Genomic DNA, 22,083 nt, shown 5'->3' with positions numbered 1-22,083 from the left:
GAGGGGGGGGGGGGGGGGTGTCCAGTCCCAGACGGCACGACACATGCACGTTATGAGTATAATTTTATCACCATAGATTTCACTGTGTAGGCTAGTTTATGAATGGAACACACTGATAAAGGTTCCCCCTGCTGCGTTTCCAATTGCTGCGGATGACAGTGTGAAGGAAAACCGCAGCAAATTAAATATGCAAGAATCCGAAATTCTCCGCCAATTCGCATTGAGTCTACCGAAGTATTAGATGAGAATGTGACCATAAGGATGATTGAAGAATTGTTCACAGGTGGAATGAGGGAGTGGCCAGGGAGGAGACATGGTCTGTGGAGTGACAGATCATGACAATGGTGCTTCTTAGCTTTCACCTTTCTATGTTGTCGGCGTCGATGGCCATCAGCTTCTCCTGCCGCCCGTCAAGGCCCGACAGCAGCTCCAGGTTCTGGTGGAGCTCGGCCAGGACGGGGTTCACGGCGGCGCGGCCCGCCGCCGGGGCGCCACCGGTCTGCGGCCAGCCGTCCTCCGACTCGAGCCGCCGCGGGGAGGCTTGACCCGACATGTAGCGCTCAAACTCCTCCGTGGACAGGTTGAGAGACTGGGCGTCCAGCTTTTCGATGAAGGCCACAGTGGAGCACTGCGTTGATGTGACACACACAAAAAAAACATGTGGTTACAAATCTTGTGATCTTATGAGCCGATATTGGTTTAACCCCCCCTCCAAACAAGCCAAATTGACTGACTTCTATGTAAACCAAGATTCATTAGCCCCCCCTCTAAATAGCCAGCCCCCAGTCACAATATTCTGGAGCCGTCGCTGATATACTTAAAGAACATGAAGGCGTATACACACAGACACACACACTGACCAGGCTGGTGAAGTAGTATCCATCCTCGCCAGTCATCAGCCTTCTGGGGTTGCAGATAAAGCGTGTGATGTACTGGATGTTGGACTGAAGACGAGGCGGGTTGGCCTTCAGCACGATGTAAATGAGGGCAGGGAGGAAGTCGTCGGCAGACGCCGGCTTGTTCTTGGTAATCTCGATGGCAGTCAAGATGTGCTTGCTGCAGCGCGTGATGCACGCCAGCTTATCTCGGGGTACTCTCTTGGAGTCCATCTCTATGATGTCTGAGGAGCAAGTGAAGGGTTGACAGACACACATCAGCAGCTACAATGATGTGGTCTGATCACCTCACCTGGACTTCTGGGACCAGGCCCGGCGCCACGAGGGGGCAAAGGGGTGTTTGCCCCCCTAAATCAACCTCTTTGCCCCCTTATATCAAATAGTTACAGACAAAACAATGGTACATTTCCAGGCATTGAAAGGAGGGAAGCCAACGAAATCGTGTGCCTCCGCCCTCTATAGATATGCAAATGTGGCGCATTGTCTTCATGTCCAATACCTGCCCCCGATTGCCCCCTCTGTCATTTCATCCTGGCGCCGGGCCTGTCTGGGACCCCCAGGACTGCTGCTCCTACCAGGACCTCTAGTACTGCAAGTACTGCTAGTTTTCTGTCCTACCAGGACCTCTAGTACTGCTAGTTTTCTGTCCTACCAGGACCTCTAGTACTGCAAGTACTGCTAGTTTGCTGTCCTACCAGGACCTCTAGTACTGCTAGTTCTATTTCGTCCCTGCTGACCGCCAGAGGTGGTGCTTTCGCGCTTTCGCGCATGCGCAGTCGAGTATTTTATACCAACAATGTCGGTTGACCCCGTGATGACCCGGAGTCGTCTATAACTTCCGGCAGTCATCCGGGGCTCAGTCCCTAATTTCTTCTCGCTTGCGCAAGTTGTACATAGCACAGAGTTCTACAGCAGAATTAAACTGCACGATAACAGAACTATTGCTTTGCTACTACTAAGTCGCCGGTAGTCCCGCGACCATTGTTGGTCGGAGCTGTGACGCGTGCGTTCGCCCTCCAGGGACTGCGACTTAATATTACTATTATTGTATCGTTTTCGAGTGGAGCTGGGCTTCACATCGTCTTCTTTCCCCGTGGGAACAAGGTAAGCAGACAACCCCTGTTCGCATAGGCTGCGTGCGCGCTGCTTCCCTGCAACACACACGGTTGCGTGCAGCGTGCTACAAACGGCGACCTGAGCGTCCCGTTTTAGCACCCGTCAAAGTTGAACGGATAGCTCGTTCTCTTTGACAGCTTACGCTGTCTCGTTTTCCCACGAAGGCTGCGCCGCAGTGCTGGTGACGGCAAGCGTTAGCACTACCCGCTCCCAGCACGTGAGTCGACGCTAGTATTATTTGTTTACTACTTACCTATACTACTTATACTTATACTACTTATACTTATAAGTGTACTTATCTACTGCTATATTACTCTGCCTCTCTGAGCGAGTCTTTGCTGGCACTGGCCAGCTATATAGCACCGCCGCGTGCTACAAACGGCGACCTGAGCGTCCCGTTTAGCACCCGTCAAAGTTGAACGGATAGCTCGTTCTCTTTGACAGCTTACGCTGTCTTGTTTTCCCACGAAGGCTGCGCCGCAGTGCTGGTGACGGCAAGCGTTAGCGCTACCCGCTCCCAGCACGTGAGTCGACGCTATTATTATTTGCTTACTACTTATACTTATACTACTTATACTTATACTACTTATAAGTGTACTTATTTACTGCTATATTACTCTGCCTCTCTGAATGAGTCTTTGCTGGCACTGGCCAGCTATATAGCACCACCGCGAGGTTACGTCAGTAACCCCGGTTATATGAATTGGCTTGACTGATTTAGTCACTTGTTCTCAAATAGTGTACTTTAATTTCGGCACAGAGCCATTGCCACTTTATAGGTTGGTTTTTCTGAAATTATATATATATAACTATATCATTATATATATATCATATATACTGGTCTCTGCTAGAGCACCCCTTACCTGGCATAGGCGGCGTGCGCGCCCCCTCCCTCCAGCTAAGCGGCCTTTAGCAGCTACAGTAGCCTCTACTGGCACAGGCAGCGTCCGCGCTCCCTTCCTACCAGTTTACGGCTCCACCCCTAGCGACCACTAGCGTCCGCGCTCTGGGCTACATCTGCGGGTTTCCAATGGACGAACCCCGCCACCACCTGTGCACCTCCTGCCAGGCTCCTCTGCGGCCAGAGGATGGGCATGACCTCTGCCCTGGGTGCCTTGGCCCCCAACATCTGAGGGAGGCACTCGGTGACAACCCATGTCACGTGGACGCAGGAGCGTCCAATCTCTCTCGCCGGTAATGAAGGCTAACAAAACCCTCCCCGGACAGAAGGTACGTTATCGTTTAAAGCGGCGCTATCCCCGCTAAACAGACGTTCATATGATATCATATACTTATCATGGCATAACCTCCTGTGTGTGGGTAAAGGCTGCGTTCGCGCCGCCTCCCTGCTCTGCATACGAGGTCTGTTCGACTGTGAACGCTAGCGCTTATTATAAGCGACTATAAGACTTGCCGAAGGATAAGAACACTGTCATATTACCTTCGTTTGTTAAACACGCTACTTTTTAAGCTTTGTTTAGCCCCTGCTGGTGATGGCAAGAGCCTTGCTGGCCAAAGCAGCATTCAAGCTTAACTGCTTTTGCGAATAGCTGTATTGTTGTTGTTATTATCAGCCCGGTACAGGAGCAGCTTCCTGCGTCCTCCCAGGGTATTGATGTTGCTACCAGTATAGTTTGTAGCAAAATAGTACTAACAGCTACTGGTGTACATAGCCTGTCTGGTTGTTAACCCAGCTGGCCCCCAGTAGTGGGCCTAGCTGAAGCTGCTACCAGTATGTCTGGAGCTCAAAGCTCCATTAACAGTTTTTTGCATATACAGTGGGTGCAACCTGGTTTGTTCCCACAGGTCGGATTAGTGCCCCTGGGTACCTGTAGGTCCTATTAGCCCAGCTGGTCCCCAGCACAGAGTATCTGGCGCTGCTGACAGCGTAGCTCACAGCTGCTACCAGTAGCTTAAAGTTAAAGCTGTGTATGAACAGGCTATAGCTTGTCTTGTTTTTTAGTAGCCTAGCTGGTCTCCAGCATAGCTCTCTAACTGGCGCTGCTACCTGTAGTTGTAGCCCAAGCGCTTATTATACTATTGAAGATAAAAAGCTATCTGTATATAGCTTGCCTTACTGTTTGTTGGCCCAGCTGGTACAGGGCAGGCAGCGTATGCGCTCCGCTCCTCCAGCATACGGCCAGCTTGATGTTACTTACTACTAATCGTTTGTTAGCTCAAGCATTTATTAACAGCTATTGGTGTATAGCTTGTTATGTTCATTAGCTGCAGCTGATACAGGCAGCGTACGCGCTCCCTTCCTTCAGCAGGTGGCCCCTATCGGTGGAGCTATCGGTTGTAGCCTTTTCTCCAAAACTAGCTTGTGTCGGTTTATTTAACCGAACCTGGCTGGGGTAGGCAGCGGTAGCGCTCCCTCCTCCCAGCATGAATGCGTAGTAGTGCACACGTGACTAGTGTATTGGAAGTGTCTTTTGTTTCGCTCTGGACTAGCAAACATAAATAATAATGCACTGGAGTTTGGATAAGCGTCATAGTGCCGTGATAAACGGTCACATAGGAAACACTACAGCTGCTACATAGCAGCGTCCAAACCTTGACTGAAGGCTACTTTATTATCATAAATTATAAGTAAGCCTCCGCCGGGGGTACAGGTAGCGTAAAGCTCCCCTCCCCCACCGCGACCATGCAGGTCGCAAAGTCTATCTAACAGCAACGTTTGTGTGCTGTTTCTATGATGCACTTTACATCTGGTTGAATCTCAAAGTGCTGCAATGAGCATTTGCATAAACGTAAATGCATACTCGCATGCTGCGGCAGGTATAGCAGCATTCAGTTTTTCGATTAAGTCATTATATGCCGATCTAAGTTAAAGCCTCTGCTGGCACAGGCAGCGTACGCGCCCCCTCCCTGCAGCATATGGCCAACACCTAGCAAACCAGTAGCGTCCGCGCCCTGGGCTAGTTGGGACTGGCGTGCACCGGCCGGTCCAAAGGAACCGGTGCCACCACAACGGAGAGCACCCACTTTCGTACCTCGAAAGCCTCTGCTGGTACAGACAGCGTATGCGCTCCCTCAAGCATATGGCCAACACCTAGCAACCAGTAGCGTCCGCGCCCTGGGCTAGTTGGGACTTGTGTGCACCGGCCGGTCCAGAGTAACCGGTGCCACCACAATGGAGAGCTCCCACTTTTGTACCTCGTGTGAAGCTCTCCTTCAGCCGTGAGCCGACCTTGGTCCTGCCCCGTGTGCCAGGAGGAAAAGGTCTGACCGCTGACTACAGCAGATCCGAGAGGGCTCAGCTATCTGCAGAGTTGGCCCGCATGAGGGCCATGCTCACTTCAGATTACACCTAGGCACCTCGGAGGGTGCCGAAGCGCCTACCTCTCCGATGCCACAACTGACTCGAGGTTGATGTGCTCTCCCCGACAGCTTAAGCTACGCACTTCCATGACTATGAGGAAGATGCAGAAGGCGGTGCCTCCCAGGCATCAGAGCCGGCCTCCCACTTCTCAGCTCATGCGCATAGCCGTGGAACGCATACTAAAGCAGGCAGTCGGCTCCTCCAAGCGCCTTCTTCTTGCTGTCTTCGCCGTCCCCCACGCCTGTACCTGAGACAGCTACAGGCCTGCCGGGCGAACGATCAGGGCCCTCTCCCATCTCTATACCGATGGTGAAATCCTGGCAGCCCTGCCCTGATTGGGAAAAGTGTCCTGAGACAACCCGTTGCGACGTGACACCTTAATAGATTTGAACGCACAAGGCGATAAGGGCTGGCCTGGGTTACATGCCAGCCACCAAGCCTGTCATTGCATCCCTCATTGTGTTCCCCAACGAGGCCCGGCGGCAGAACGCTAGGTGACCTCGACCCCAGTGCAGGAGCACAGACAACCTGCTCACTGGGGCCTCCCGTTCACACTTAATAGTGGCAACGTTAATACTGGCTCAGTCACCTTTGGTGTGTCACTGGAGGCATTGGCGTCATGTCCTCAGAGCGTGGGCGGCTGATGTCCATCGTATCTCTAGCCCGTCGCCAAGTCGGGTTTTCACAGTCAAGCTTGACTGATGAGTCTAGGCCAACTCTCCGTAGTCTCCCTGAGGAGCCAGGAGCACTAGGTGGTTCAGCCGGGCGAGAATCGCCGGAGCGAACCATCCAGGGGGGGAAGACCAGGCTGCAGCTTGCAGGCCTACGACACATCCCGCCTCCCAAAGGGCCGAGCTCCAACATTGATGAAATCATCTTGACTGCCCTCGGAGCTCGCGTATCACCGCCGGCCCACACTAGAGGCCAGCGTGTTCCCTGGCGTCCCACGCAGGGACCTGACTGTGACTGTGACTTTCCGGGCTGTGCAGTGCCTTCTGACGCCAGCCCCCCATATCCGGCGGGTCAAAATGGCCATTATCAGCAACATGACGAGAGCCCTACTATCAGACCAGGAGTGATGTGTCCTCCTGCCCAAGGGCGCAACAGAGGCTGTATATCCTCAGTCACACTAAGGGAAGTCCGATCTACATACTTCCTCGTGACGCAAGACAGACGGGTGTCGACATGTCTTGAATCTGATGGGACCCAACAGGGTTATGAAGTTTATGCCAGTCTACTGGGCCGAACACGGCAATGTGCTGGAGCGGCAAGTGGTGCGCTCCGCTCTATAGCACACATTCTCATACTCATGGGACCTTAACCGGGTACTGGACGCCCTGTGCGGGCCTACCTTCGAACCCTTGGCACAGGCAGAGCTGAAGTGGGTGTCATGCAAGACAGCCCTTCTCCTGGCCATTACATCGGCAAAGCGCGTCAGTGAACTGCACGCTCTGTCAGTCAGCGAATCATGTCTGAGGTGGAACGCAGACGGCTCGGGGGTCACGCTGTGGCCAAACATAGCATTCCTCCCGAAGGTGCTGTCGCAGGCTCACCTCAACCGGCCTATCAGGCTGGCTCGATTCAACCCCCCACCTGGGGAGCTGACAGACAAACTGGAGCTGTTGTGCCCAGTCCGGGCCCTGAGAGCCTACATTGAAGCTACTGCACGCATCAGGCGAGCAGAGCAGCTGTTCTTTTGCCATAGTGGTGTGAACAAAGGCGGCGCTCCCTCCAAGCAGCGCCTGTCCCACTGGATTGTAGACACAATCAGCCACGCCTATGAGGCAAGTAACCTCCCCGTACCATCAGGGGTACGGTGCCACTCTACAAGGAGCATTTCCACATCATGGGCTGCCATGAGAGGGGTGCCCTTGGAGGACATTTGTGCCGCCGCCTCATGGGCTTCGGCAGGCACTTTCTCAAGGTACTACAGGGTGAATGTTGCCACTCCCCACCCAGTGGACGTGGCCCTCTTCCCCGAATCCTCCGGTTCTACCCTTTGAGGTCTGTAATCAGGATTCCTCGTGACTTGGCTGGTATAAGTCATTCAGTGCTTAAAGCACCGCCTCTGGCGGTCAGCAGGGACGAAATAGAACGATAGTTACGTATGTAACTACGGTTCTATGAGTCCTGAATGACCGCCAGAGGCACTCTTGTCACTCAGAATCCTCGTGTTCTCGCGAGAAGATTCTGTAGGGACTGAGCCCCGGATGACTGCCGGAAGTTATAGACGACTCCGGGTCATCACGGGGTCAACCGACATTGTTGGTATAAAATACTCGACTGCGCATGCGCGAAGGGACGTATTCAGTGCTTAAAGCACCGCCTCTGGCGGTCATTCAGGACTCATAGAACCGTAGTTACATACGTAACTATCGTTTTCTGTCCTACCAGGGCCTATAGTACTGCAGATTCTATCCTTGAATTCAATTCACTTCAATTCACTTGATTGCAATTCACTTGCAATCAAGTGAATTGCATTCACTTGATGTAATTAGTCCTCTAGTCACAGGCCGGAATGACAGGAAATGGTGGTCAGGAAACTTTGGCATATTATGCCAAATGGGGGATCCGAACATTATTTCGGACGGGTCACATTCCCCATGATGATTAGCTAAATGTGCAACATTGTTTTCTCACTCAACAGTAAACAAACCGACATATGTATCTGCCCACAAGTTTCAATTTAATGACTTTTAAGACCTTTTTAATACCAAATTGGTCAAATTGGCAAATATTACACAAGAATGAGGCAAACATTGTTAAAATAGCCGATCTACAAGCTCACAACATCTCACAGTGCGAGGCGTTGTGAGCTTGTAGTTTGGCTATTTTCATAATATTTATCACAATATTTATCTTTGGAACTAAATATAATGCCTACAGTTCCAACTGCTTGTCAGGGTGGAGGGTCGACAGTTCAAATATGATTATTTGTTGGGTTTGGGAACCCTTAACATACAGTATGACACAATTAAGACAAGCAACACCAGCACTGTGCTGTCAGACCTGTTATTGCTTTGACCACGTTGTCAGACACCTCTGGCTGCTCCTCATCGAATGATACAAACAGCATCTCGATGTCCACCCAGTGCAACGCCCTGGACACACACACACACACACACACACACACACACACACACACACACACACACACACACACACACACACACACACACACACACACACACACACACACACACACACACACACACACTTATTATATCATTTATTAATGACATGCCCAAAAAATGGGGAGATCTGATCAACCTTTGACCAATCTTAATTGGATTATTGGATTGAGACAAGTCTTAATCCAACATTTCTTTATAATTAACTAAGAAAGATGAGCACAGTACTCAATGTCATAACTGAGAATAAACATTCATTGATTTGCACTTTTTAAGAGCCTTTCTAATAGTTCAAAAAAGTACAAGAATGACCATGTAGCGAATATCGGTGAACTGTGTTTTTCTATAAAAGGCGACTCACCTGATCCTGTGCTGCGTTGCCAGATCTTTCTTCTCCTCGTCGCTAGTTTCTGGACAGAACACAGTCTTATACAGACGGGTCATGATGTATTTCTCCACCTGGTCCATGACTCGCTCCACACACTCTGAATTGCCTTAGGGATCACATTATTCGACCATGTTACTGACTTATTCTATCAAACTCTCTATAGACCATATTAGATAAGGGTGACTAAGCCTAATTTATGCAGTACAATGATGTTTGTCGACATGAACACATTTTCAAATTGTCGCATGCAGTAACTTGAAAATCAGTTTGTCTGCAAGAAACCGTCGTTCAATTGGGAATTATTAAGATAAACAAATGCAGATAGAAATACAGAGAGAACGTTTGTCATTATAGGACATGATGAGTGATTCTTTGCCATCATTATTCTTTGAGACACACATATGGGTATTTCAGGGCGTGTCCGAATCCGACATTGCTTCATGAGGTGAAAACAACACAGCTAACCATTGGAATTGCATAGGGAACATATTCATGGTTACATTTTATGGGGGGGTTTTTTGTTATCGTAACGTTCCTGGGATTTGTGGGTCATGTTTATACAAGTTTATACTCTATGGATGAAGCTTCCAAGCACTAACCTTTAAAGTGGGTCATCAAACCAAGCATCTGGTAGAAGTCTTGAACACACACTGAGAGTTCATCTGCACCAAGGTCCTGTCAAGACAAAAGGTCACAAGGATATGAGCCATAAATACTGGTAAATCACTGTCAATGTTCTATACTATTACCATGAAGTGCATACAGACATACAGACTGACAGACATAGGTCAAACTAGGCACAAAAAAAAGGTAACAGCCTCTGTTCTTTGATTCTTTCTTCTGGTCAACAGTCAAAAACGCACCAGTTATGGGCAGTTCAATTCATTGGTCTGGTTAGTAAGTTGATTTTGTATTGAATACCAAAATGATGACCAGGTTGATTGATAAACATTTGAAATGAAATAACTTTGCAAAGACAAATTTCGCACATCCACTTCATATCTACAGGACATGACAGTGACAAATGAAGCCATCATGAACAAACATCCATGAACAAAAATCCCGCACTCGGCAGCATCCGTTATATTCAAATTGACATGACGTTTCAGTCCCTCTGAACCCTGACACTCCTGATGAAGGTCCAGAGGGTCATGTCAATTTGAATAATACCGCTGCTGAGCAAGGGCACAGTGTGGGATTTGTGTTCATAAATGTTTGTTCATGATTGCTTCAAATAGAGGAACTTGATGTAACTTCAGATGGCAAGTTTCAAATTCGCAAATAGGTGGAGTAAATGAAGCTGCATTATCGCAGAATGTAGTTTTCAGTGGTGATTGGTGAAGCCCCCACTAAAATCCTGATGGTATCATCCCTGCTTTGGCGATCTGTCCATGAGGACAAGTATGAGGACAAGTGAGTTGAGTTTCATTTTTCTACAGTATGCATACAAGTTAAAAAACAATTCACAAGATTAGATTTGACTCTTGATGTGTCTTCTATTAGAAATCCCTCAATAGTTTGTTTGTTTGCATACAATAAGAGACCAAAGTCTGTTCAAGCTTAATTAGATTAGATGACAATGTGTTGGGCCTTGTGTAGTAGGGGTAGTGTCTGTCCTAGGTATGATTTTCTTTTGTCTGTTGATGTCTCTTCTCAAAATCACTCCTCAATTTTTTTAATTATAGCAAATGAAACCTTTGTTTGCTATAGTTGAAACGTATAGTAGCCTAGTACTACCAGGAACATTGATATGCTGCCAGTACAGGGTCATTTCTGTACACTGCACCACTCCCCTGATATGACTCGTTGGGGTCTGGGGCAAAAACATAATTTGCTGTTGCGGGGGGTGAAAGCAGCAGAGCTAGTAAAGAGCCCTGTGGGACCCCGGTCAACTTGATTAAGTGGTTATAGTTTTGCATGAGGGCAGACCTTTTTGTTGGCCATGCTCTCGATGAAGGCCCGGCACTTCTTGTGGATCTTCCGGCCAGGCTTCTTTAGGTTCTTCAAAAAGTCCATAAAGTCCTTGGAGACCCGGTCCGTCTCCATGCTGGCCTGGCGGCTGATGGATGGGCTCGGTGTCTTGCCTTAAAATGACCCAGAGAGGAAAAAAGATTTAAAAAAAAGAAAAAAAAAAAACCCAAATAATAGATTTGGGAGAAATTCAGGAGAAATGTATTTTGAGTCTGAAATCTATTCCCAGAGAGCTCCAAAAGAACTTTCACATAGCTAGGCCTATTACAATTTATTACAGATCATTTTGAAGAGTGAGTGATTTATTTTCCAATAAAGTGCGAGCTGTTTGTCTCTGTTGGGCAGGAGGGTAAGAAAACACTGTTACAGCTTTTATTCTACCTACTGTATGAGGGTGGATTCTGCCAATGCGTTTTGTTTTTGCAGAAATCCACAAATGGCAGAAAACTGCTCCATTCCCATTGAAATGCACTGGCAGAATCCACCCTCATAGGTATAATACAAGTGCGGTGCCCTAAAACAGCTGTGTTTTTGTTTAGTTTTTAGTTTTTTACAGTAAAAGTGCCAAGTGGTATAATGCAATAACTGGTTATGAAATCCATTTTACAGCTGTATTCTTACTAATTAAAGGCTGTAATTTAAACATTTAAATGAACCCTATAACAAAATCAGGGTTAAGGCTAAGGCTCATGCAAACTGGACGGAGTCATGGTAACATAGATTGTTCAAGTAAGAAAAATGTACTAGTTTAAGTAATACAAGTGATTCAAGGAAAGGGAGTGTTGCAAATATACCCTTATTGTGCTTCCAACTAGTTTACTTTGAACTTTTCCATCAGTGAAAGTCCTCTATGTATGAAGTGTAGTGTACAGGTACAATATCAGTACAGTATCAGAAAGCAGGTCAGAGAATTAGCTTGAAAAGATGCTTTGTCTTGTCTGTCACACAACCTCACCAGTAGAGGGCACTATAAGTCTGGGATCTGTGCATAGCATGATGTAGAGTAGACTGTAGAGGTCTGCACACTCTTTTTAACCCATTTTGGGCTGAGATCAGATTCTAAAAATAGCAGATCTACAAGCTCATTTTTCAAATGCTAAGGCATAACATAATGCTAACACCAAAAGGGGTTCCCGCCCAAAATGGGGTTTAAGCTCCACAAACGTACTGTATTACTGGCACAATGTTTCAACCTTTTAGGGTTTCATCAGTATTATAGTGACAGACAAAGGAACAATTTATACAAAAATCATTGGTTAATGATAATATATAACACCTGGGAGTAAAATATTTTTTTAAGTTAAGTAATAAGTAACTAGTTACTTTTGACAGGGAGTAATAAGTAAAGTAATAATAAGACATTTTTTTATATAGTAACTGAAATAGGAAAACGTTTTCAACTTTTCCAACACTGAACACAGTCATGTTATTTAATTTCAACAACATGCACAGTATGGTATTGTACTAGCCTGGGTAAACCCACTCCCCCTGCTGGACAACATTTCATTCTGCCAGGAGGGCAGAATGCAAATCTGGCAAGGGGGAGGGGTTTACCCAGGCTAGTATTGTACAGTATATGAGCTTCATTGTTCAATATTATGTCTGAATAGAGGATGACAAATATTTTTCATAAAACTGCATGCAATATACTGGCCCTGGGGTTTGGAAAGAGGTAAAGTAAAGTAATTGCAACCGTAGGTTTCAGTTTAGTATGAAAATCTGCATTTCATGTCAGTCACGTCTCGTGACATGTTCCATAAAATATATGACCGTCTCCATATATGAAGAACACGACACTGACCTCATGCTCCATTGTTCAACGTATGTCTATGTCATTATGCACGTATACAGGCGCCCTGCGCCCGGCACATGTGACACTTTATATATATATAATTTGCGAGAACATAATAAACAAATGTACTTTTTTTGGCTTTGTAAACAAAACAGGGCCGCCCGGCGTAAATCTCGAGACCTCGCTGGACCTCCAGGTGTTCCATGGTGGGCTTGGTGGGCGTGCGCGCCAGGCCCTCGGCCGTGCGCCACAGGAGGGTCACGCCACACAGGTCGATCAGCGAGCCGTCCACCAGCTCCTGAGACATGCTGTCCACCTGGACGGAAACATGAGAACATGTTTTTGTAGACAATAATGCATATACTGATGAACGTATATTTTACATTTGTCAAAAGGATAGAAATCAAATAATTTTGGGAGCTTATTTCCATGTTGTAGTATACTACTGCTTGTACAGTATGTGCACATGTGGAGGGTAATAAAATAAAAATAAATAGATACATAATAAATACTTTCATATATAACACCAGGCTTATGTGTGTGTGTGCGCCACGCGTGACTTCATGTGGCAGCCAAGTCTATGGACTTTTTATGTTTGCTTTAAGTATGCCCCCCAGTATGGGAGGATGGATGACCCTCACTTCACACAAGTGTGATTTTTGAGGGGCGCGCGCTATCCCCTCCTATGTCCAACTTTTACTGTGTGTGCAAACACAAACTTTGTCCTACACAAATGTGTCAATGTCATTGACAATGAATGGACAATTTTGAGTGTTCGTATAAACACAAACATTGCGTAACATAAACATTGAAGACGAAGGTGAGGACGCAAATTCTGATTGGCCGGAATGAGATGATATGTACGATGATGAACGGCCCTCACTTCACACGGGTGTGATTTTATTACAATATAACTAAAATGGCCACATGGGTTACAACTCACAACTCAGCACAATGATGGTTATACGCCTAGCTGATATTAACCCCATGAACCCCCAGATCATTCCTATTCTGGGAATGTCACAATATGCGAACATTCGATGAAAACAAGCCAAAGGATTTTGTGTAGAGGGGAAAAGGGGAGGGGACAAAATTATGATAGACCCCCGGAGGACCCCAGTCATTTAATTTTATTGCAAACTTTATTCTCTTTGGATTCTGATCTCAGCCCAGCACCTGGTTATTAGTGAGTGGATGTGCACCGTGTGTGCTTTATTTATGTATGAAACAAAGGGAGAAATGTGGTGCACTAAAAGTCAAAACGGAAGTTTGTGTCACCCTCTGATTTCCGTTTAGCGTACGTTTTTGTTTTAATCATTTGTGTGTGCAAGTGTACGTACACTGTTTTGTTGTGAACATGTATAATGTATATAATCCTCACCAGTGGCGTGCACAGACATTTAGAGGGGCATCATTACTTTAAGTACAAAGGGAGAAATGTGGTGCACTAAAAGTCAAAACGGAAGTTTGTGTCACCCTCTGATTTCCGTTTAGCGTACGTTTTTGTTTTAATCATTTGTGTGTGCAAGTGTACGTACACTGTTTTGTTGTGAACATGTATAATGTATATAATCCTCACCAGTGGCGTGCACAGACATTTAGAGGGGCAGGTGCTCAAATGAAAAAAAGGGCACTTTGAGCAGCGCATTTTGGTGCGGGAACCCATTTTGGTGCTTTAGCTATTGAAAAATAGCAGATCTACAAGCTCATAGCGCGCCACCGAGTGGCGCGCTACGAGCTTGTAGGTCTGCTATTTTCTTTTTAATCGAAGAACCAATGACATAGAAACATAGCTTTAGATTGTGGGGGCCTAAATAATATAGTAGAAGCATTTTTTATCAAGATTTGATCAATGTCACCGCATGGTCCACACACTACAAATTAAGAAAAAGACGTTTTTTTTTTTCTTTTCTTTTTTTAGAGCACATTGCCAAAAGGGCAGGGGGTGCTCTAGCACCCCCTAGTGTCTATCTGTGCACGCCACTGATCCTCACCCGCTTCCCCCGTTGCCGAGCCGAGCCTGCCTCCCGGAGGGTGAAGGCGCTGCCGCACACCGAGATCTCCCTCCACGCGCCGAGCTGGGCGTCCTGAGTGAAGCCATGCAGCGGGTGCTTCACCAGCACGCCGTTGGTGGTCAGTCCGTCCATCTGTCCATCAGGCATCTTCCATGTAACTGCGTTGTCCTACAGGGGGAGGAAGACAGTGGTGAAAGAATCCTCAGATTCTTTTACTTAAGAAAAAGCAGCAATACCACAAAATACTATATTTGTTAATGCTGTCGGGAGGAAACCACCTAACTCCACTTTTTTGTATGAATAAATTATATTGAACACCTTTTATGTCTGTGTGTTGGTTAAAAAATATTATTGAACCAATGAAAAGTAGTAAAAAAGCGCTTCGGACAAAACCTCTTAACTCCATTGGACCATGTCTGCTAAGCTAAAGCAACTAACTGCACCAACTCTCCCCCTCTCATGCAAGTAATTGACAATATATAAAGTCACAACACCAACTTGGATGCTTTGTTTTCAAAATATAAGGTTTTCTTCATTTCCTGAAAAATGAAAAATTTGGAGTTAGGTGGTTTATTCCCGACAGCAGTAGTACAAAAGTATCGGCATCCAAATATGTGTACTTATAGTACGTAAAAGTACCACACTTTCTCAAAATAGCAGTCAGATTTAACAACACGTCGCATTGCAACGCAATGTGATTGCCTATTGCCGAGGTATTCATTTTTAATGCATTTTGTTCATAATGGATCGTTCAATTATTAATTAATCAGTTATTAATTAAGTTATGAATCCCTGCACACGCAGTCACACACAGATACAATCGTTTATGAGACGTTCCATCTGACATTCCATATAACCTACACCCAGGAAGATGTTCTTGGAGGAGTCGAAGCCGGCGGCGTAGATGCGTGCAGAGTAGGGTGTGCTCCTCTGGCAGATGATGCGGCAGGCGAAGCGCGAGATTTTGCTGTCGCCACCCTGCACTGTGTCCGTCACCACAAAGTCAATGGGACTCTCCGCGGACCGACCGATCTGTTATAGGCAAACACACAAGGGGTTGCACAGTACTTACAGCTTGTGTACAGTAGTAGGCCTACACTGTTTTCTTTTGCTTTGATTTGTTGTATTTGTATTTATGTTGTATAGCGATCAGCAATGCCGGTAACCAGTGTAACCAAAGAAGTGTAGCCTACTGTATATCTGAATAATTGTAACTGTATGAAAAGGTGTCATATCATCCCATGAGGGATGGGCCACGAGGTGGCATGACACTTAAATAAAACAATTCATTCATTCATACACTGTATTAATATAACCACTTGGGCCCTAGTGTCCCTATACTTTGGGCATGTAATTATATAGCAGACACTTATAGACGCTTATCTCTCATCTATGAATCAGGAGAGAGAACCCCACAAACACCATTCTTACATAAGGTAGTTTACAATTTTGTCTGCTCATTGTTTGGTGAAAATATACGTGCTGAAAAAATATCAGAATACAGCATGCACAGATCCAATCCAATCCAATCCAATCCAATCCAATCCAAACCAATCCACTTTATTTATAAGTACAGAGAGCAGAGCATGTTCTGTTATTAATGATCAATCGATTGTGTTCTAATTGGATCAGTAGTCACTAACGTAGTGTATATACCTTAAATTATTTATCGGTCATATTATCAATAGAATGTTAGTGTTTTGGCAATTACTTGGGGGCCCTCTTGCAACAATGTTCTCGCGGCCCACAGGTTGCAAATCGCTATACTAGTGCTAAATATAATGTATGATGTGCAATGGATCGTACAGACCTGAAACATGTCTGTGTCGCTGTCAGGAGCGTATTGCACCACGGCCATGGAGACTGGGGAGACAGCGTAGGATATGCTGTGCTGGTCTATGATGCTGATCGCCTATATGGAACACAGAGAAGTTCACAAAGGACTTAACAACCTCAGTACTTAAAGTAATGAAAAACGTCAGCATATCTACGCTTGTAGATCAGCAATTGTAAATAGATTTGAAATAGGACTCTGGTTAATTTATAGTAGTGGAGTGGAGTGAAAAGTACAATGAATGTGTCTTGTAGACAAAAGACCTATAGTACTCTAGCCACTGTAGTCCCAGGAGTCCTTGAGGGGGTTCCAGGGTCCCCCAGGTAAATGATAGTTAGGAACCAAATCAACCTGAGGTTGGGGGCCCTATTTTGTTATTTCCAGGTCTTACGTTGAAATCAAGTAATAACACCACCATCTTATGTGCAATCGTTATTTTACAAGTCATGCTGAACTCAAACACTTAAGACTCTCCAGCATAAGCATAAGCAGTACCTACAGAGGCCCAAATCTCTTGGGGGAATGGCTCTGCCTAACTTTAGATTTTACTACTGGGCCTCCAACATTAGGATCTTCCAATATTGGATCTTATATGAAATAGCGGAACCCCCTCCAACGTGGTTAGCTATGGAGGCAAACTCGGCTGGTCCAGTGTCACTGAAGGCTTTAACATACTCTCCCATTCTCTCCTCAACCGCCCTATACACTAAAAATACTATTGTTAAAAAGACTCTAAAAATATGGATCCAATTTAGACGCCATTTCGGATTGCACTCACTCTCTATCAATGCCCCAATAGCAGCCAATCATATTTTCCATCCCTCTTTGATAGTTGGTGCCTTCTCAACCTGGAAAAGTCTTGGGATTTATACTTTTAAGGACTTATATATGGAGAAGGTCTTTGCATCCTTTCAGCAACTCTCAGTCGAATATACACTTCCCAAACAGAACTTTTTTTAGATATTTACAGGTCCGTAGTTTTGTTCAGAAAACATTTCCCACGTTTCCAAATTTACCTAATGACTCTGTTATAGACACCCTTCTGACTCCGTTGCCAACCTTGAAGGGTGCGATCTCATGTATTTATGATGAGATTTGTTGTTTGCGCCCAGAGTCTTTGGATTCATTAAAGGCTCGTTGGGAGGTGGATATAGGAGAGGAGATAACTGAGGAGGTTTGGGATACAATTCTTTGGGGTGAAAATTCAATGTGTTTACTCTTTTATGTCATACTTGTGGGGTTTATTTAAGAGAAGCTGTTAATGTTAATTATTATTTTTCAAACTCAGTATTTCAATAATGCTTCTATGAAAAAAACCAATAAACAAAGTTATTTAAAAAAAAAAAAGACTCTCCAGCATATTTAACTCTGACCAATAATGATTTGCCTCTAACATGGTGTGTGATTCTGAAGTGGCCATGCTGCATTTTGATACTAAAAATATTGTTATGATGCTAATACAAATCTGAGTGCTTCTGTCTGTACCTTAGCTGCCTGTCGGTTGCAGTACATGGGTACAGTGCTTGGTTTCACACCGTTGGCCGTGAGTCTCTGGCACAAAGCCAAGTCGCTTTTCATCCTGGCCTCGTCCCCGCTGGGCAGGAAGCCGTACCTGCGAACAGAAGTTTGCAGTAAACACAATAATTGTTGTTTTACCCATGGTGGCTGATAAATAGCAGACCTACAAGTTCACCACTCGGTGGCGCACTATGAACTTGTAGGTCTGCTTCTGTTAATTCTGATGCCATGCCTCTTGCCCTTGAACTAGCTATCTGTCTCTACATTACACAATTCCCATTACCACTGTCGGGTATAAACCTGTACTTGCCAATAATACAAATACAAAATGATATAGTTATTATTAAGTCATAAGCTCTTGTCAACAACGAACAGACAAACTAAACTACTTTCACTAGTGAAAACAGTCAATCAACAAGTTCAAAATGCTTCACACTGTGACACCGTGTGAGCTTGAAGATTGGCTATTTTCTCTACTTTTTCCCCACGTTTGTATGACAATGACAGCAATGAATGTAAAACCAATACGCTACATTTCTTTGCTTGAGCAGACTTTGGTTAAAGCAACACCACTGTTACCTGCAACCAATGGCATGATTGGAGTAAGTTCACTTTGTTTTATTATTACTTGCGCAAGCAGAGCGCGCAAGTAGGCTACTAGTTTTGCCCAGGACGCGTCCCAGTGTCCCAGCACTTTTGATGCGTATGCACCGTCCCAGCACTTTTGATGCGTATGCACCGTCCCAGCAAATGACGTAATGACTACTTGTGCCTGATACGGCAGTGGTGCCAGATTACATACATGTATACATAGGAGCATTACCTTTAATCCTCCCGACACTAAAACATATCATCATTACGTCACCACTATCGAAAACCATTGGTTTTATCAGGAACAACTAGTCATTACGTAATTTTGCTGGGACGGTGCATACGCATCGAAAATGCTGGGACGGTGCATACGCATCGAAAATGCTGGGACGGTGCATACGGTGCAAAGTAACCACAGTATACCGCTAATCAACTTACAAATTACATATACAGGCAGTTCCTTTAATATCAGTCTAGATGAGAGGGTGTGTCCTGGTAGAAAGGTGACGCATGTGCATAATCTCTATATATGGCTATGCACAGCTACTGTAACCAATTATTCTAATGAATGCTCTGTTCCATTTAGTGCACAGTGGATGTCAAACTTTTTAATTTTCGAAACAATTGGCAGCACCACCTGATGGTAGCTGGACCACATTTTGTTTCCCCCTGGTGTAGCAGTGTTTCCAGTGAGCCAACATGCACTATATCAGCACCCTGACACTGTTTGACCAGAATGGAACAGAAACCTAATTAGTATAATTGGTAAGACAAAGACCTGTGAATGAAACTGAGGAGGCCAATTTCGTTGCAATATGGCTGCTGTGCATATATAACCTATTCAATGAATATTAATACATTAATGGTTCATACCCCAGGACAATGAGCTCCCCATATTTGACTGGGCGTTCGATGGAGGCAGGTGAGGAGGAGATATTTTCTTGGTACTGTGACATTAGTGGGCTCTCCGATAGCCAAACACTCCTCTGTCGCCTGCTTCAAAGTCTAGTGGTTGTTGCTGTCCTTTATGCCCCAAGTAACCTACAGACATCACAAGAAAACAGCGCCCCCTGTTGGTACCCTAAACATAGGGACATACAGAATACAGACACAGGGATGGACATATAGGGACATTGCTGTTCCTTGGAGTGGTTCGAAAACACATGTGAGGCATTCTCCCCTTAGCCAATCATCACAATCACAACGTTTCAAATCCGGAAGCTTGTGAGCTTGTTAATCTAAATATTTTCGAACATTTTGGACAGTTTTGAATATTACAAAAATGTTTGAAAGTTTCCCTCTACAAACAGGGACACCACGTTTAAAGTGGAATAAAAATACAAGTGTCACTTTTATAAAATACTGATGTAGGTCAATATTGTTATTGTTATAAATGGTTGTTACTTAAATAATAGCAACATTTTACAAATTGCATACCGCAAATATCTAGCAATAAGCACTCTGTAACATCTTGCTGGAATTCAAACAGAAGATTGGATAAACTGAAAATTGCAGGAAACTAAACAAGCTAAGCAATGTTGCAAATGCGGACAGAAACGTATCTGTTGGTTTCAGTGGAAGTACGTTTTTTTGTTATACTTACATTAAATTAGTACTAAAAGTTCACTGCAGCCTTTATCAGTAGCATAACGAGTTAAGGAAAAGTTCACAGAGCGATTTAGCTAGCATACAATGTTACCATTCATTCACTACTACATTCTAACACAAGGTGCATTATAGGCTATATATGAAAAACCCAATACAAATGTTCTTACTCACTTGGCTTTAGTATAGGATATCCAACAATGCCTGGGTAGAAGAAACTAACATATTCTCAAAAGTAAGTTGTATAGTAATTGTAACAGCTCATATACATTTGGTCAAAACCTCAAGCCACAATGTGTGAACTGAACTGAAGTTCATGATGTGCTATATATGAGTTGCTCTCTCTTTCTCTCTGATTCAATCATTTACACTTCTTTGATATACAGCCTTTGTCCAAAAACCTTTTCAGCTGATTCAGTCTACAGTTCAGGTGACAATCAGCTTGATCAAAGGGTTCTCTCAAATCAAACAATTCAATTAAAAGGTAGAATGTTATATACAGTAGACAAATGCCACTTGCGCAAATGTGCTGACCTCATGTCCTCATCATTACAACATTAAATAACATTATTATTTGGGCCAAGAGCATATCCCAGTAAAGCACTCGACAATTGGTAGTATTTCCTATACAGTATGTTTATTTGTTGTCACATGCATTTAGTCAAACCTCATGTGGTTTGAGGTTTGTGTCACATCCCCTTTTAACCCAACCTTAAATAAATACATAGGCTAAGTATCCACTCATATCATAAGAGGAAATAATGTTAGAGTGTTTATTATCGCATTGCAACTTGAATCAACCAATTATATATAGACTTGAGAGGATTTGAATACTGTCAGTATAATGATTAGCCAGACCTGTCTAGCCAGTCAACATACAATTTGTACACAGCACACTATGGTTTGTGGAGTTTAATTAAGAAAGTATTATAAAAATTACCCTTATGGTACTTGATGGATATATTTCGACCATATGTTTTACTGAGGACTGTATTAAAATTAGTTACTATAAATAGCTTCGACAGCAGAGCTATGATACTGGGAACTGAGAGCTCCGAAACACCGCAACTCTGGAAATACTTTTAGAAGTAATCGAATTACAATATATACTTAGCTTTAGCTTTTACCAGGATACTTTAAGTAAATAGCCAATATAAACAATGTTACTTTAGGAGAATTACCTTATAAATACCGAAATGTTACCTGAGTTCACCACAGACGAGAGATCCATTCAGAGTGAGGGTTTTAGTCATATTTTATATTGATTCAGAGAGACAGAACGAGATCCACATATTCAGCATAATAATAATTTACAATCAAATTAGACCGACCCCGCAGGGGCGGTCCAACGTGGTCTCTCAATGCCGTTTCAAAATGGCATTGGGTATTTATAGGCCTACTTCTTAACTCAAAATGGAGAATGATACAAAATAGACGTGGCAATACAGAGGAGCATCTAACCAATGTATTGGGATATGTAGTTTTGGGAATGACCTGTAGTTCATAATTCAATCACTGGCCAACCAACAGACCCTAAACCGGAAGAGCACAGAGGTTGGCAATGCATGGCACCCGGCTTTTAAGGATAAATTGTCATGCAGTCTCGGCAACAAGCTGATAAAGGAGCGCCCGGCCTTCAAGGTCAGTTACATGCAGGGTTCTAGACGCTGAGACAGCGCGAAGTAATAATCTCTACATATGAGTGGAGCACAGGGCAGCCAGATTAAAAGGTCAAAGGAATCACTGAACATTCACCCACAAAATACAAAATGCATAGAAAATACCTATCAGTACTTGTATAGCATTTAGTTTTTATACTTTCAAAGTTATATTAACGATCCAGATTGTAATTGTATAGGTCCATTTACTGTAAGCCCATTCATCACAAGTACAGGTGACAAGTG

The 22,083-nt window shown here is 44.6% G+C and overlaps 1 protein-coding gene across 1 annotated transcript; it reads right to left on the bottom strand.

Annotated features, from left to right (window-relative positions):
• Positions 1-358: 358 nt before the first annotated feature.
• LOC310855492 (rab5 GDP/GTP exchange factor-like) lies at positions 359-20,718 on the bottom strand (the record flags this gene model as incomplete). The annotated part of the gene is made up of 12 exons (XM_083760513.1): positions 359-628; positions 861-1,120; positions 8,344-8,435; positions 8,827-8,959; positions 9,453-9,528; positions 10,783-10,937; positions 12,797-12,932; positions 14,611-14,799; positions 15,493-15,663; positions 16,442-16,543; positions 17,951-18,077; positions 20,714-20,718. 12 exons carry the CDS (start codon positions 20,716-20,718, stop codon positions 359-361), a joined length of 1,716 nt encoding a protein of 571 aa, XP_083616639.1.
• Between the last annotated feature and the right edge of the window lie 1,365 nt (positions 20,719-22,083).

The sequence above is a fragment of the Protomyctophum parallelum genome, assembly GCF_964188405.1.
Source record: "Protomyctophum parallelum genome assembly, chromosome: 1".
NCBI classification, from domain to species: Eukaryota; Metazoa; Chordata; class Actinopteri; order Myctophiformes; family Myctophidae; genus Protomyctophum; species Protomyctophum parallelum.
Note: the sequence above shows the minus strand (reverse complement) of the source record. Positions and strands in the feature narration are given on the sequence as shown.